Source organism: Propithecus coquereli, unplaced genomic scaffold, assembly GCF_000956105.1.
Source record: "Propithecus coquereli isolate 6110/MARCELLA unplaced genomic scaffold, Pcoq_1.0 Scaffold14, whole genome shotgun sequence".
Lineage (NCBI taxonomy): Eukaryota > Metazoa > Chordata > Mammalia > Primates > Indriidae > Propithecus > Propithecus coquereli.
The window spans coordinates 11802257-11819776 of NW_012138302.1; the positions used below are offsets into that span (position 1 = coordinate 11802257).

Consider the following 17520-nt stretch of genomic DNA (forward strand, 5'->3'; position numbering starts at 1 on the left):
AAAAAATTAAAAATTTATAATAAGTGCATTGATAATATTGCAAGTATTTGTTTAAATGTTTCTCTCCTACTAAAAATGAGTTATTTGAAGAAAGAGGTCATAGCTTTAATTTGATTTTCTCTAGTACCTAGCATAAATCCTAGCATAGAAAAAGTGCTCATGAAATTTGATGAGTGATTAAACGAGTGAATAAATACATATACACATAGAGTGAATAAATAGACATATATGTACACAGTAAGTATACATATAGACTATATATACATATGAATTCAGTGAATAAATGCACATACATTTATATGTATATATACACACATCACACATACACCCTTCCGCTCTTTCCTCTCAGACATACAAGGCTAAAGTACCATTTCAGATTAGTATCTTTCTCCCATGTACCTTAGACAGAGGACAAAGTTTATCCAGTGTCAATTAATGTTTTAAGTCTTGGTGCCTCCTATAGCAGACTGCCTGGGTTCAAATCCAGGCTCGATCACTTAGCAGCCACGTAATCTTTAACCAGTTACTTAACTTCCCTGTAAAATGGGAGAACTTTCCTCATAGCATTGTTTAGAATATTAAATGAGTTAATACATATCAAATAATTCGAAGCCTAAAGGCTCAATGAGTACAGGAATTTTTGTCTGTTTTATTCACTACCATATCCTTGGCTCCTAGAAGAGTGTTTGGTACATAGTAGATGCTCCAAAAAATATCTATTGAATGAATGACCAATGTCTGGATAATCAAAATCTAATAACTGTTGGCTACTATTTTAGGTATGATACAAAAGTTCTCAATTCCCATTTTAATCATTTCCCATCCCCCAATGACTAAAATTTTCACTCTTTGGGAGTCATGGAATTTTCCTATAGTGACACAAGGTGGCAGCATCAGTCTCCTTTTGAGATAGGAGTCAAGCTCCAGTTTAACCAGTTCTAGATTCTCTGCAGCATCTATTTGCAAGTTCCTCCAGCCATTCTAGATTCTGGGTTTTTTCTTCTTTTTTTAAATGAAAAATATTAAGTGTTTGAATTATCTGAAGCTTACCTCTTAACTTCTCTAATTTCTAGCAAAGAAAAGATTGTAGAAAGGTAAAAATGTTGAGATGAATCCAAGACTACTTTATAGTACCACCACTGCTTTGTGTTCTGAAAACTCCCTTTTTGTAACAAAAAACTGTTTGACAAATTCGGAATCCAAATCTCTTGCTTCAGAGACACAAGGTACAAGAATGTTGTTCCCTTCCAAGCCTGTGAGAAACAACAAAACAAAAGGAAACTTCTGTCTCTTACTAAAGACATGAGGCTAATTCTGCAGTGCCTGTAAGTCACTCTGTGAAATCACTGTTGAGAAGCAGAAATTTCTGAGCACCTTTGAGAGTGAGACTTTGTGGGGTAAAGAAAAGAAATCTTAATTTAGAAATGAAGAGACCTGGACTACAGTGGCGATTCAGGAATCTTCTTACCCCCAACCTTAAGCAAATCTCTTATCCTTCCAAGATTCATTTTCCTTATTTCTAAAACCAGGATAATAATCTCTGCGTAAGCTACTTGGAAATGAGATCAGTGAATGTAAATGGCATTGTAAACTGTAAAGGTTATAACTATATTATAAATATTAAAACCATAAAGCCTTATGGTATGTAAGCCTTCTACACTTTACTGTGCATGAGCTAATGTTAGAATCATTTCCATTTTATCTATGGGGAAAACCAGTTCTATCCAGTTAAATGGGCTTGCCTCAGTTTTCTCATCCGTAAAATGGGACTAATGATAGCAACCCCACCTACCTCAGTGAGCTGTGAGGATAAAATAAGATAATAGACGTGAAAGTGCTCTTACAATGAAAGTACTCTCACTTGAACAAGATATTTACCTTAAGCAAATAGCTTTTCTTGGATTTCACAACATTCCTGATGAAAACAATATATAACTAAATTGTCTAAGAAAATAAGCATTTTGATTTACTACCTTCAGAAACCTGAAGAAGCTGCACATTTAAAAAAGACAGTTAGGGACAGAGAAACTGAAGGTGTTATTTCATTTATAGAAAGATGGCTGCAATTAAATGGTATATTCAGAGTTGGTACTTGATAAACGCTTTTTGAATAGCTGTATTTAAGTGTATTGTAGAAATAAAGTGTTCATTTAAAATATTAACATTCTATTAATATTTGTTGACTGCCTATTGTGTACCAGGAATTTTCAAATGTACTATTTCATTTTATAATTTTTTAATTCTCCCCAGAACTATAGAAAAATGCCAGCTGCATTTAAAAAGTTAAGGAAACTGAGGTTCACAGAGGTTACTCAGGTTGCCTCAGGTCAAACAGCAGATTCAAGATTTTCTGACCTCAAATCCCCTACTCCTTCCTGTCTTTTCTCAGGAGTGTTTCTGTGGACACCTCCATTCAGTCCTGTGGAAGCACTCATAACATCAAATCTAACATTGACGGCAGCAAGCCAGCAATTTTGTTGAAAACCAGAGGTGGGATGGAAGTGTAAGTTTTGAAGAGCTTGAATAAATGGGTACTACTTAGCCAAAATTTTTGTATCTTCGTAAGTTAATTTCAATGGCTTAAGGAATCTGAGCTTTGACCTTTTGACTACACAATTTTATATAAAAGGATTCAGCTACTTTTCCCTTAAATATTTCCAGAGTCAATTCATATCTTTTCTAAAATGAAAATGATTAATTATTAAATGCTAGGAGTTAAAAAGAGAGAGAAAGAAAATTACGAGGTAACAAGAGATCTTAGAAATGAAGTCCATTTAAATCTCTTGGGAGGTATCAGTTATTCAAGAATGATGTGCTGTTGTTGCCACACATAATAAGTTAATCTTAAAAAGGCATTTATCCCTGCTGATATTATAGTTTTCATGCAGACTAGTTTAATCAACTGAATGTCATTTTAATGTGTGAATTTTGGTAAGCTATGTTTATCAGGAATTCTAATTACTTAATTACTTTGAAATGACACCATTCTAAGCTCTCAAGTCTGTTCCATTGCATTTTATTTGCTGGTAAGATTGTTCAACTTTAGCAATTAAAACCAAGAGGCCTTAAAATTTATGTATCTGGTTAGGCAGTGTTATTTCCTATTATCCAAAGAATGATATTGACACTATATTTTATGACTGGTTCAAGTCCATTTTAACAAGTATTTCTAGTGTTCTGTTCCCTTGAAGAGTTATCCAAATATAATACTTGTTTGCATAGAACTACATGCACCAATTAACACTATGATCTTTTAGTTATGAAAAAAATACCCACAGAGCCTTATAAATGGAAATATAAAACTTTTATTTAAACATCCATTGGCTTTCTCTTTTATCTGCTTTTGGAATAACAGATTTTTATCCTTCTTAATAGGTAGTTGAGTTTAATCCAGAGAATCTTAAAGAAAAATAGTTTCCTAGTGTTCAATCTCGTGCCAGTTAAAGTTAACAATCTTACCCAATAACCTTTACAAAAAACCAACAATGATTGCTGAGCTATGATATCATTTAACTATGGCAAAAGTCTGACTTTTAAAAATACGTTTATTCTTAAATTAATAAAAATCATTTCACAGATAAGGAAAAGCAGACAGGAAACATAAACATAAAGGAGGTAACTATAAAATTTACTTAGTCCCTGTTTCTCTCTTTGGCTTTGGATCTTACCACTATTCCTTAGGGTATCAAAGTCAAGCCTCTCCATCATGGAGCTAACAATCTTTTGTGAAAGGTGAAATAAGACAGGGTAGTATACAGTGGAATATCAGTGGCTACCTGAGTGGCACAGATGCTCAAAGACTTTAATTTCTAGCAAAAGAAAAGATTGTAGAAGGAGGGAAAGATCAGAGAGGGCTGCAGTTTTGAGAAAGCTTGCAATTATTTTCAGATTGGAGTTCCAAAGACATGGTTGGGTGATTTAGAATCTCAAGGATGATTATAATTACAAAAAGGTTTGGGTGGACAAGGAAAAAATATTGGAAGCCTGAATTCCTTTAAGAATGCAAATAATTATGGCTTGGAGAACATATTTCTCACTGAAAAGCTATCTGAAATATCTGTCTTTTTAGTTACCTTGGTTTTTATCTGTTGCTGTTTGAATAGAGAGTGCTGTGTCTGATTGGCAGATGCTCGCTTCAGCTCCAAACTGCTTTCGAGAGTCAGTTACTCTTGCTTCCAGAAGAGAGCAATTTTGCCAACCCCACTTGCCAACCAGTCCTCACTTGAGCTTAGTCCAGCTGACACCAAACCTTGTGCTAGGCACTAGAGGGATGCTGCGGAGCTGATAATCTATACAGCTGACTAGTTACTACTAACTATAACACCAAATCAGACTGAGATAAGTGTTACAAGAGTGTTACAAACAAAGTGTTGAGCGTGAAGTTAATTCTGTGCAGGGGTCAAGAAAGGGCTCACCGAGGAGGTGGCGTTTCAGAGGACACAAAAGCTAGCTAGAGAAGGGAAGGGTGTGCATTGTAGGAGAGCAGGGCTGTGGAGCGTGAAAGGAAGAGCCAGTGGTTGACGGTGGCTGCATTTAGGGCTGTTGGACTCCATAACAAGTCAGTGTAAGAAAGAACACCATCCATACAATGCATCAAAAAGCTACAAGATTTCCCATTCTAGATGCACAAAAAGAGACATCTGGAAGAAATGTGCATTTATTGTTCACCGTGTGCCCAGCTCCATGCTAGGCACTATAGAAGATAAGGGAAGGCCCATGCCCTGGAAGTGTTTATTCTCTATCTAGAAGAAAGATTAACTTGTAAAATGATTAAAAATATGACAGCCTCTAAAGGAAAAGCTTTAGAGTGCCGAAACTCAAGCGGGAGGGCATTCCTGCTGCTCTGGAATTCCCCATAGGGCTACAGGTATTTTGAGGCCAGCAGACAAGTTGGACGACTTGGGACCCCTTCACCCCAGCATCAGGAATAGGGGCAATAGCTAACCTTTATAGAGCATTTCCTATGTACTGGGCACTATTCTAGCAGCTTACCTGGATCAACTAAATCTTCACAATTACCCACTTAGGAGAAAAAGTTATTATCTATAGTTTACAGATAGGGAAACCGAGGCACGGAGACACAGCTAGAATTCAAATCCAGGGAATGTGGCTCCAGAGTTGTGCAGTCTTTTTCATTGTAGTATCCTCAGAACTTAGCACAGTACCCGGTGCTGGGTGTTAAGATCTTTAAAAAGCCAGTTTTCCTTGAAAATTGTATTTTCAGGATAATAAAATTAAAGTCATAATACAGACTTGAAAGCCCCAAATCTGTAAGGGAGAAGAAATGCATTTTAGTTGTACAACCCCAACTTGTGCCAGACCCCAGGCCAGCAAGAAAATGTTTCGTTTTATTTATATATTTTTTTTCCTTTCGAGACAATTTGGTGTTTCTGAACGCTAGGGGCTCCCGGATTCTCTGGTTTGAGAGTAACTTTTCCTTTTAGGATTTTTTTTTTTTTTTTTTGAAGGGGGTGGGGGAAAATGTGGCCTTAATTATCCTACGTCTTAGGCAGCTTAAGAAAGGGGCTGTGCTTTCGGAATCCCATCCGGAGCCAAGTAAGGAGGTCCCTCTCCCTCCCTCCCCCTCGCTCTCTCTCTCTCTTTTTAAAGGATCTCGTGAAATAAAAGTGCAGAAAACAAACCCGGGCGATCACAGCAGCAGCCGCCGCGGCAGCAGCAGCAACAGCAGGAGGAGGAGGAGGAGGAGGAGGAGGCGAAGTTGGAGTTGGGGCAGGCGCTCCGCAGTTGCTGGGCTCCGCGCAGCTCCATTCATTAAGTAACCAGCTGCGGAGGAAGGTGGCCGGGCGCCCGCGCTGCCCACTCTCTCGCTCCCGCACACAGGCGCGCGCCAGCCCAGCACGTCGCAAGCCGCGCAGCTCTGCAAAAGTTTCTGCTCGGAATTTGGCTGTCTTCCCCGTGGACTTTCGAGCGAGTTGGGCTTGAGAGAGAGGAAAGCAGAGGCGCGCAGGGGGAAGCAGAAAATACCGTCTGCAGTTGGAAGCAGGCAGCCCGGGCTGCACTCTCCTCGCCGCGCCCGGAGCAGGGGGCCGACCCGCCGCTCGCCGGAGTAGCCTCGCCCGGGAGGCGACCCGGGCGTCTGGGTGTGTGGCTGCTGTCGCGGGGCGTCTTCGCGGGGCGGGAGGCTCGCGCCACAGCCAGCGCCATGCAAAACTACAAATACGACAAGGCGATCGTCCCGGAGAGCAAGAACGGCGGCAGCTCGGCGCTCAACAACAACCCGAGGAAGAGCGGCAGCAAGCGGGTGCTGCTCATCTGCCTCGACCTCTTCTGCCTCTTCATGGGTGAGCCCGGCCCCTCGGCCCTCGGCGCGCGTCCCAGCCCGGCCCCGGGCCCCGCCGCGCTGTCAGCTCCTGGGGGCCCCCGCTGCCTTCCTGGGGAGCCTGCGCGCCGCCCGGGCCCCGAGGCCCCCGCCCTCCCCGATCCCACCGACTTCCCGGCCTGCAGATTAGTGTGTTTGGGCGTGCTTGTGCGTTTGCAGGAGCTGTAAACCAGCTCCTTAAAAGTCGTCTCCAGTTGGAAGCCCGGGCAGGGATCTCACGGAAGGTGTGGGTTCGCTCTTGTAGCACAGGGGAAGTTGGTTGGACCGAGATCTAGAGCCCGTGTAGAGCTAGCTGGTCGCCCTCCATCCAAGTCAAATGGATCTCCCGGAGAGCCGGAGAGCTGGGCTCGTGCAGGGAGCCGAGCTATCTTCCTCTGGCTGTATGTAAACATCCAACCCTTCCGCCTTTGCTGCCTGGCCTGGCCAGGCTTGGCAAGCTGGCCTTTTCACTTGCTTCTCTCCTGAAGGTGCTCTCCCCGGGCTTAGTGCGGGGCGTGGGTTCAGCAGTCACTTCCTGAGTGCCTACTGTGTGCCAGGTGCTAGGCGGTTTCCCGGGCATCGGTTGTAACTAGCCCTCTCCCTAACTGGGTGCAGTAGGGGCGAGGAGCCCCATTTCACCGGTGAGCACACTGAGGCACTACTAGGACAGCAAATCACGATCTTGTTTGGGGACCACAATTTAATTGCACTCGCAGAAAGTCGAGGCGCTAGTCTGTTTTCCAAAGATAGAAGCCACAGCTAGAAGAACGGTGGGAGTGAAAGGAATTGGAGTGGGAGGGTGAGGAGGATTTATGAACTCAGTAGGGGGAGGGAGAAAGCTATTGACACGCATGTACGGGAGTTCCAAGGTTGAAGTCAGCGTACGATTTTTTTTAAAAAAAGCGAATCGTGGTGTAATGGAAAGTGCAGAGTACTTGTCATCAGAACACTGCCACTCTGCCACTTGCTGGGTGTGCCACCGAACCGCCTCACTGGCCTCAGTTTCCTCAGCAGTTGAATGAGTGGGTTGAAGTAGATGCTCTGCAAGGCCCCTTCCTGCATTAAGAACTCGGATTTGGTCCAGGAGCTGTTCTGCCAACTCTGCTAACTGAAGAAACATCTGTGTTCCCAACTCAGTTCCCTTAAAATAGAAGTCCTGCATGGAGACTTAAGTCCCCTTTGAAAAGGATTTGTCCATGCAGATTGTGCAAACCAGAGACTTCTTAGGCTGGAGTTATGCTTCCACTGGTGTTCATGACCCTCTGTAGCTGTGTCCTTACTGTACAGTGTCCTCTTGACCAGCCATAGTAAATTTGAGAGTGGAAGAAAGGTGGGAGTCTTAGAATTTAAAAATAAGAATGGCCCCCTTCAGATGAGGAGAGACAGCTGAAGGTGAAATTGTGCTCTGTGCAGGGAAGAAAGGTCACTGCAGTTTAGGTGGCGTACCCCATTTCCACCTCTCTTAATATTAATTCTTCATTAAGATGCTGTGTAAAGAATTGTCACTGGGGGACCTACCTTCCTAAAGGCAGCTGGCTTATTATCATGCACCGTGGGACAGATTAGTACCTAAAATCTTGTAACCAAGCTGTTGAATTTTTAAAAGACCCTCCCTGATCCAGGGAGAGTACAAGGAAGCACTAAACACGTTGAAATTGTTTGCTATAAACTCGCTTGGGGCTTCCCAGTGTTTTTGAGTGCATTTTGTTGGTGGTAGGGTAAGAGCTTTCCAGATTGCCTGGGCAGGGTACCCTCCTACCTCCTACTTTGTGATTAGGAAAGCAGAGCTTGAGCATGCTTGACAACCTTTGTACAATTTCCCTTCCACTCTTGTGATTTCAGAAGGCAGTCCCAAGAGATGGTTTATTCTTATTAAAGAAAAAAGAAAGGCAGTGTAAAGGAATTTGTAAAAAGACACACCCACCAGCTATAGTTTAGTCAGGGACATAGAAACCCCAAGATACTCTGTATTGTGCATTGAAGGTATAGGTAAGTGGGGGTGTGTGTGTGCACATTTGCCGCGACTATCCCCATGTCCCCTCAAGCTAATATTCTAAACCTATCTGCTTATCGTGTTTATCCACTGTTGGTCTTATGTTTGAGCGGATGATTTTGTTTACCTCACAAAAGCAATAAGGTATCAGAACTCGGGACCGTGTATTTTCTCATAAGAGGCACATAGCTCCCTGTTTTAAGGAGACATTATGACAACAAAGTAATTTTCAAAGTGACTTATTGATCAATGTCTCCCGAAAGCACAGGCCAAATGATAATATCTCTAATTAAATGCCTCTCTAACGCCTTTAATAGGAAAATCTGTTTGTAAGACAAATATTTACTTGAGATATTTATGCTGGAGAACTCTATTTGGCTTCCAAAACAAAAATTAATAGCACAGCATGTGATTTTAATATTCCACACACCACAGTCCTAAAAAAAAGTTGTTTCTACTTAGTTCACTTTTTGCCTAAGACTGTCAGTATGATTTAATTTTTATACAGTTTATAGATCATATGGACTGGATTACGGGGCACTAATACATTAAAAAGAGAGACAGTTTTCTGTTTATTCTCCCACAGGACTATGTACCAAGCTTCATCTCCTAGTATCTGGAAAAAATAAAAGCTGATGTGCTATGTAAGTGTTATGTAAGTGGAACTATGCAAGTAGTTTAACTTGTTTCACATACCTTTTCGGAATGTTAAATTCTTGGTGAAAAAACAAAAGTCCACTCTTGTTTGAAGGCCAAAAGAATCTGGTGTCAGATAACACCAATGGGAGTTTATCTCCCATTGAACAGCTATCTTTGGTGGATAATTGCTTTTAAATAGTTAAGAATCTTTGCATGATAGTTTTTCTGAAATTGATTTTGTTATCGTTTCAATTAAGTGATATTTATTACCTCCTGGTTTTTGTGCATTGGTTCTGGTGTATGGGATTACATGAGAGTGGCAGAGACAGAGACAGTTCCCAGGCAAGGAGGGAGCAGCACCAGCTGTCTTTCTGAGCTCTGGTAGCCTCTTTTTTATATACATTAACTTAAGTACTCTTCAGTGTAACCCCTATGAACAGAGTATCTCCATTTTATAGACCTGAAAACCACATCTCAGCGAAGGGAAGGACAGATTCACACGTAAGTCAATATGAGTTGATCCGTAATTCTCAGTTCAACATGAGTGGACTCATTTCCCCCTCTGAAGAATCTTGAAACTCAGATTGATATCAGAAGATCCTGAAGCTCAGTTTGCAGAAAGTCCTGCCTCTCCACATTTCCCAGTTACATACACATTTGCATCAAAGCAGATGAATAAAGGTGGTCCAAGACTTCTGGTCGGTAATGTAGAATTTAGGTGGTCAGAAGTGCTATTTAATTTGGTTGTTCCAGAATGTTCTGGGACGTTTTTGATTTGCAATTAAATGGTGGAGATAAAACTCTAGAACAGGTTCCATATATGGGATAGAGAGAGTCGTCATATATTATTACTAAACTCTTTACTTTCAATAGTGAGATGGAGCAACATGGTATAGTGAATAGAAAGAGAATCTTGGAGTCAGAAGCTTTCAATTTCAGGTTGGCCAATGCCACTATCTAATTGGCGTGGTTGTGGACAAGTGGGTTTTCTGAGGGTCTCGGGTTTTTTTTTTTCCCTTCTGCAAAATGATTAGTTGGATAAGATTATGCCTAATGTGCAAGGTCACCATCAACCATGCTGTGACCGATTTCTAGTAGAGAGAAAAGACACATTTGTTGAATGTCTACCTTATGCATCCACTCTACTGGGCTCTTCATCATACATTCGCTCTGTGAATCATCACAAAAATGACCAGCCTAGAGACATGAGTTCTGGTCTTGTGCTGCCACTATGATGTTGTGCAACTTTGGAAAACTTCACTTGCATTCTCTGGGCTTCAGTTTCATTGTCATTGCAATGAAGGGAAGAGACAAGAATCTAGATCATCTCTCAGACTCCTAGCTATAACAATTTTATGAGGCTATGCTGGTAAATCATGTGATGTAGAAATCTAGTCACTGCTTCTCTTGGACCCATTAATTAAATTGTTATATGTTTGACCACAGAATTAATGCTGAAAATTAGCTTAAGTTGGTGTTAAGGAAAGTACTGCTTCTACTAGAATTAATCCAATATGCTGAGAAACTGGCTAGCTTTTTCCTTTGCCAGATGTGTCCTTTTACCTGCTCCCTGAACTTTGTAATAATCAAGAACAAACAAGTAAGCAAGCACAAGGGGTGACTTTTCCTCTTTTTTTGCTCAGTTATGGTATTCTGTAAGTATGTGTTTTTAATAACTCAGTAGGTTTTGATAATTTACCAGGTGAACCACAGAGTATAGAAACATATTTCCATTAAACAACTGGTGACCTGCTTAGCCAAGCATCCTTCATGGATTGCCACAAAATAGGGAACCTCCATTTAGTAGGTAAGCCCTGTTGACTTTTCTCAGTGGTCGAAAACCTCTATTTCCTCATTGTCCAAAATGGCTAGGTTTTTTTTTTTCTTTTTCTCTTACCTCTTTTTTCTTTCTTCCTTAACTTTCTCTTATACTGAAGACATTCCATTGGAGTAGCTGCCTTTGGGAGAGACTGCTAAGGTCAGAGTTGGTGGCCGTGTCTACTTTTAGCCCTTTTGATTACCTGTCAATTTTGGATTCTTTCTTTGCCCCCTCCTATGCAGTTGTTTGGGCGGGCAAGCCTGGTTGATCATAGCATGCTGGCAATGAGACTAAAGTCAAGGGCTTCTTCCTTGTGTAGGTGGTTATTTTTATGGGAAACCCTACCCTGTGTGTTAGTTCAATTCAGTACACATTGTGTGAGGAGTAATATTATTATTTTGGGGATGCCTATGTCAATATTTCATAAACTAACCTAATAAGGGACCCATCTGGTAGGACATACAGATTCTCAGACTCCTTCCCGGGATATTCAGATTCATTAGGCATTGGGCCAGGGCCTGGGATTCTGTATTTCATAAAAGCTGCAGTTGATTCTTATCAGGTCAATTTTAGAAGCACTATATTGTTGGACAGCGGATGTCTTAAGGGCAAGTGAATTGTATAGTGAGCTTTTTGTCCCTACACTGAATGTTCTGGCACTTTCTGCATTGTTAGGTCGTCTGAACTTTTTTTTTGTTTGTGGTCGGTGCACCTGTCTTTTTTGGTAAAGATAATCAAGGTTGCTAGAATTCTTTCAAAGGGAAAAATTACCTCTGAGAGGTGCAGACCTGAAGGGGTCCTATGCCTTTTAATCAAGGACTTGATCTCGTTTCTAATTGCTAAGAGGCTGGAATCTTTATTTATTTTATGTAAACTGAGTTCTATGTAGTCGAAGTTGCCAGCCACGTGACCACTTTGGATAAATGAGGTGTTAGCTCTAAATATTTTCTTTTGAGGTACTGAAGTTTGTGCATGAGTGAAATGTGAAACAGGAATAAATTAGATTCCTAAACAGACCTTTTAAAAGATCAAAGTGAGTTTGGCAAAGTATTATAGAAACAATACTAGCTTTGGATTTATCCGGATCTGGATTTGAGTCCTGACATAAAGCTAACACACCATAGGTGTGACTTGGGCAAAAATAATTGAATCTCTCCAGGCTTCAGTTTCCTCATCTGTAAAATAAGCAAACCTAGTAACACCCTTGCACAGTGAAGCCCAGGTGAGGTAAGAATCTGAAAGCACTTTGAAAAGTTAAAAAGCACTTTCTTATTACCCCATGAGTATTATGTTGCTCTTATTTATGGTAATAGGAGTATTTTCCTTTCCTTTTCAGTTTCCGTACTTCTCAATGGTTCTATAAAATCCTCTTTAATTTTTTTGGCAGCAATATATATTAAGGAAAAAAATTCTGAGGAGAATCCTAAGAAAAAAACCAGGCAGAGTGGACACAAATGTTTTCCATTAGCTGCAGAAAAGCAGTGGCAGGTTTTCTGACCCTGTCTGGGAAGTCAGAGTGCAAGGACCTCAGAAGCCTTTGGTGGTGGCATTATTCCCCTTTGAAAGAGAGAAGGCCATATCATCTTGAGAGAAAGACAAATATGCCTTAGAAAAAGGGCAGGAGAGAATTTGGACACATGGTCTGTTTAAGGGTCAACTCTTATCTGTGTCATTGGACAGCCGAAGGAGAAAACCTAACTACAAGAACAGCAGTGATTGGAAATGTTCAAAATGCTTGTCACCCAGGCACTCTCCATACTTCTTGAGAAAGGGAGCTACTGTGTCAGTTGCCATATTTATGATTCAGGCCAGTCATGCGGTATAGATATGAGATCCCTTTAATAGATGAGAAAACTGCAGCTCAGAGAGGTTAAGTTTCTAATTAGGTACCTACCCAGATAGAAAGTAGTCACCAAGTTTTCCAAAGCTCTTGTCAGTTTACCTTGCTGCCTGCTTGTTGGGGCAGTTCATGCCATGAAGACTCACTTTTTTTCTATTTCTTTCCATTTCATTTATTTCAATTTTATTGAGTCCAAATATGTACAATATGTTCTATAGGGCCCATTATAAGACACACATATGAGTCTTAAAGATATTATTGGGCAGCAGAGTAGACAAAGTTATACATAAATAATTACAAAACAGCCTAAAGTGTGATGAATAAGCCTCTCTGGACATAATAAAGAAAATACCGTTATAGTAATTCTTCATTGCCTAGGTTCATGGACTCTTTAGAATTTGAAGTACTTTGGAGATTTAATTATCAACAGTACCAAGGTCATTTTTTAGCTCAGAAAAATAGGGCTTTTTGAGCTGGGGAAGAGTGGGAGGTCTGAGCGGGGAAATAGCACAGACTTTGGAGTCAGACAAATCAGCATTTGCTGACTATTATTAGCTATAGAAGCTTAGACAAGTTACTTAATCTCTCTGAGGCCTCAGTTTCCTTATTTGTAAAATGGGATGCTATGTGCACTGTTACGGGGCAAGGGCATGCCTGGTACAGTGCATGGTATACAGCAGGGGGTTGCTGTTGTCATCATAGTCACCATGTCCTGGTCAGTGCCCTCCATTCACGTATGGGGACCTGAGGCCTAGATTGGTTAGTAATTATCTACTGATAGTGAAAGAGCAGGACCTAGAACCAAGGTCTTGCCTTTATACCATTTTGCTTTTCTGATGTTTACTTGTCAGTTTCAAATTTTAATATCATTCACAAGGTAGAGTTCTCCAGAGAGCTCTGTTGTCTTCTCTTGCCTGTGTCCATTGAAAGAGGAACAAGACAAACAGGTTTAACTTTTAATCCAAATCAGTGGATGTTAGTTAAGTGAGGCCAGAGATACATGGGGCAAATTTGAAGGACTAGACAGTTTTTTGCTTTTACTTTTCTTCAAACTGTCTTTGTTCTAGAAAGTGCTTATTACCAAAGATCAGTGCTGAAGGATTTGAGCTTGAACAGGAGCCACCTTTTCCAAATGATGCATTTCAGGAGAGAAGAAAGGGAACCCGTGTTTTCAAAGTTTTTGCTTTTTTAAAGCATTTCAACAACCTCTTGAGGTAGGAATTATTCTCATTTGACTGAGGATGGAACTGAGTCTCAGATTAAATAATTTTCTCAAGGTCATGCATTAATTGGCAGCACCAACCTTCAGAAGAAGGCTAGGTCAGGTCCTTGAACATCCTCGTGAAACTCTTTTTCCCTTAGGCCTGGGTTAAATTATAAATTATGATCTGCATTAAAATTCCCAAATTTAAAAACAAACCAAACAAAACAACACACATAAGACTCCTTTGGAAACCTTTGAAAGGAACATGATTTCTGTGTGCTTTGAAAGTATATATTGCAATCAGGGTATTGGTGGTAAGTGTGTTTTTGAGGTTTGTCACAAATTAACAAAATTATATGCCTAGGGAGTTTTGCAAAGAAATGCAAATCAGCGTAAACGCCTCGTCATAATAAGCAGTATGCTTTGGTTCCTGTTTATGTATCCCCTAAAGCACATAATACATATGATTACATTGACACGAAGGAAGCTGTTCTCGTTGATGGTTTCTTTGTATCTGGCCCCCAAATTAGTTTGCGGTATCAATCAGTATAATTTCTAGAGAGCCTATTTAATTAAGTCTATGTTTGTATCTGTCTTTCAAGTATAAGTCTCATTTTCTGCAGATGTTTCTTGAGCATCTACTATGTGCCAGTCCCCAGAATTTCCTTGCCCTTGTAATTCCCAGGCTGGTGAAAGCATAATGACAGACACTATATTAAAGGATGCCCTGGGAGCCTTGAGGGAGGGCCCATAGAAACACAGTGAAGAGAGATGAGCCTGAGGCTGTGGAGCTGGGTCTTAGAAAATAAAAAGTTTTACTTAAGATTTTTGGAATTAACATATTCATGAAAACATTATAGTGGTCACTTTGTTCTCAGGGACATTTTCCACAAAGAAACAAAGTTTAATGGTGTCTCTGGGTTTAAGATGAGTGAGCAGAGAACAATAAGCTGACCCGGAAGTAGATGCTGGGTAGCCAGGCAGACCCGATCTTCTGCTGAGTAACACGTCCACAGAGCAGGCTGGGACACGCAGACGCTTGTCTCTGCAAAATGATCTTCAGAGTACCTTGAAAACAATTAAAAGTGCAAATATTAAAACCTATATATTCCTAGGATCTGCTTTACAATATGTTAAAAGCCACGAAACAGAAATCCATCTAGTCCGTTTCCGATAAGGCTAATTATTCACCCTTTTTTTTTCTTCTGGATAGATGGCTGTAAGTGTAATTATCATCTCAGAAATTAGAATCGCCATGTATCTTTTAGCCTCATGTGCTGGGTGCCAGTAGATAGTAAAGAATATAAGACACAGCACAAATCTTAAGGAATTCATTGGAGTATTGAGCTGTAAATGCACTCAAAATCAAGCTATAAGTGTGTGAAAAATTAAACCACGAATATTATAAGAGGGTGAGGAAAAGGTATCACATTTATTGTTAAATGCTTCCCATGATATCTCACTTAATCTTTCTAATGACAGAATAAGGTAAATGTTACTAACCTGGTTTTGCAGCTCAGGCAAGGTAAATGATTTGCGCAAGTTCGTACAGCTGATGTGTATTGGGGCTGGAATTTAGACTCAAGCCTGCCTAAATAGTGAGCGTTGCTAACATTTATTGTGTGCTGGCTATGTACCTCTCACCAGGTTAAGCAGTGTGCGTGTGTTCTCCTGTTTAATACTTCCAATGAACCTAGGAAGTGCTTATTACTGATATCTCCATTTTACAGAACTGAGGTTCAGAGAGGTTAAAAATAACTTAGCAGAGGTTGTATAGCAAGTCAGTTTGAGAGCTGGGGTCAGAAGTCGGCCTGGTGAGGCCATTCTTAACCATGAGGCCTGACTGCTTAAGTTCTCCAAGCGTTTCAGGAGCCCATGCTTTCCCCTGCTACCCAGTGCTGGCTCTCACGTTGGCAGCATCTGAAGAATTGTCCAAAATGAGTTAGACTCATGCTTCTCACTTTGGTTTCTCTAGACCTGTAAAGTCTTAGGGCAATCATGGGGCATCCTATGTTATTTTCAGTACTTCAAAAATATCTCTGTATGCTGGACTTTTACCAATGATTAACTTGCCAAAACTAACTCAAAGCACCAGCTTCTGCCTAGACTGCTCAAAGCATCGGCATTCTACATTTGTGATTTGATGACGTCTGTCCATTCACTCTGGTCTTGCTGGTTTTTTCCACTAATCAAGAGATGGGATTGGCACTTTCTATGCTTTGATCAATAAAAATGAAAAAATGTTGTAGAATATACTTTACTTGGCAAGTACAGACATCTAGATGTGACACAGAGGGACAAGAAGGAACTGCAACGGATCTTTGTGGGTGAAAAGGTTGGACACCCTAGAATGGACCAGCAGCTCTGTGAATTTAAAGAGTAAGACCACTGGGTCCTGGATTATATGAGAGGGCTTCTTAAAGGGAAGAGGGACTTGAACGAGGCCTTTTGTCACTTGCATCAGGCAGCAATAATGGGTCACTCTGTTCGTGACCCTTTTTGTACCATGGGCTCAGTCTGCTGTCATTGTGGTTTGGTGTAACCTTTGGGTCACATTGAGAGATTTTGAGCTTCTCTGGTTAGTGGCTGCGGAGGCAGCTCCTTCATTAAATGTAGTAAATGGAACTTCCACCAGTAGCCTCTTCCCCACAAATGACCCACATTGTTGTGAAGTTAGCAACCACTGACAGGAAGTGGCAGAAATGCTTCCCAGCCACACAGCAGATTTCATTAGACACTTGCCGAAAGTAGCTGTTTTGGTCAATTTGGCCTCTATAGCGTTCTATGGAAGAATGGCCTAATATAATATTTCTCAACGTTGCATTTGGCTTGATGTCATCTTGGCCTTGGTGGATATTTTTATTAGATGCACAGTGTCTTCTTTGGAAGCCACTGCACATACTGTGATCATAGAAAGGAACTTCCAGCAAGCTGAGATTTTTAAAATATTTCCAAAGTTGTTACCAACTTGGTAGAGAGTCTTTTATTTAGTGGGCTTCTCATTTAAATCTGTTTGGGGAGAGTTGCCCCACTGACACTGCAGGGGGCATGGTGGGCTGCACTCACCTATGTGAATGATTGCTTTGAGAGATCCCTACTATAGATGTAGTATGAATGCAGAATTCTTAGGGGCTGGCTGAGCAATGAAAATATACTTCTTGAGTCAATGCATTAAAAATACAGGGCTTTCAATCCCAGAAGAAAATAATCTGTCTTAATTTTAGGTTTAATTTTCCTAAGGCTATCAATGGAGTTGAGGAACTTTTGATTATGATCTTGCCTTAGGTTGGTTGTTTGCAGTTGTGCTTGCCTCAGCTATGAAAGCCAAGAATTTATTATTAATTAATAATCCCTTTCACTGAACATTTCTACTAGATGATAACGTATGCCATCGGAAAGTTTGAATTTAAATATTCTACAATTTTTCTCATTGTAGATCTCCAGCTACATAGCCCTGAAAAGCAAACAAAATAAAACACCAAACCACCAACACTCAGAATATCATTCTCCACGTGTCAGCTGGAATAAGGCTGAGATATGAACATACACTTACACTATAGTCAGGCACACTCATGGATCTCATCAAATCGTGCAAGCTTGAAGGGGAGATATTCCTCTAGCCGATTTTACAGTTGAGGCAGTCGCTGTTCAGAGAAGTTGAGGGCCTTGCTCAGATCTTGGGACCAGAAAATGGTGGAGCTCCTGG

The 17520-nt window shown here is 40.8% G+C and overlaps 1 protein-coding gene across 1 annotated transcript in view; it reads left to right on the top strand.

Moving 5' to 3' along the window:
- Window positions 1–5536: 5536 nt before the first annotated feature.
- The window catches only part of PPAP2B (phosphatidic acid phosphatase type 2B), an 84052-nt gene continuing 72068 nt past the window's right edge, over window positions 5537–17520 (top strand). The window contains exon 1 of the mRNA XM_012639432.1: window positions 5537–6302. Within this exon, the coding sequence (XP_012494886.1) occupies window positions 6164–6302 (139 nt within the window). The 5' untranslated portion in view covers window positions 5537–6163. The remainder of the gene's footprint in view (window positions 6303–17520) is intronic.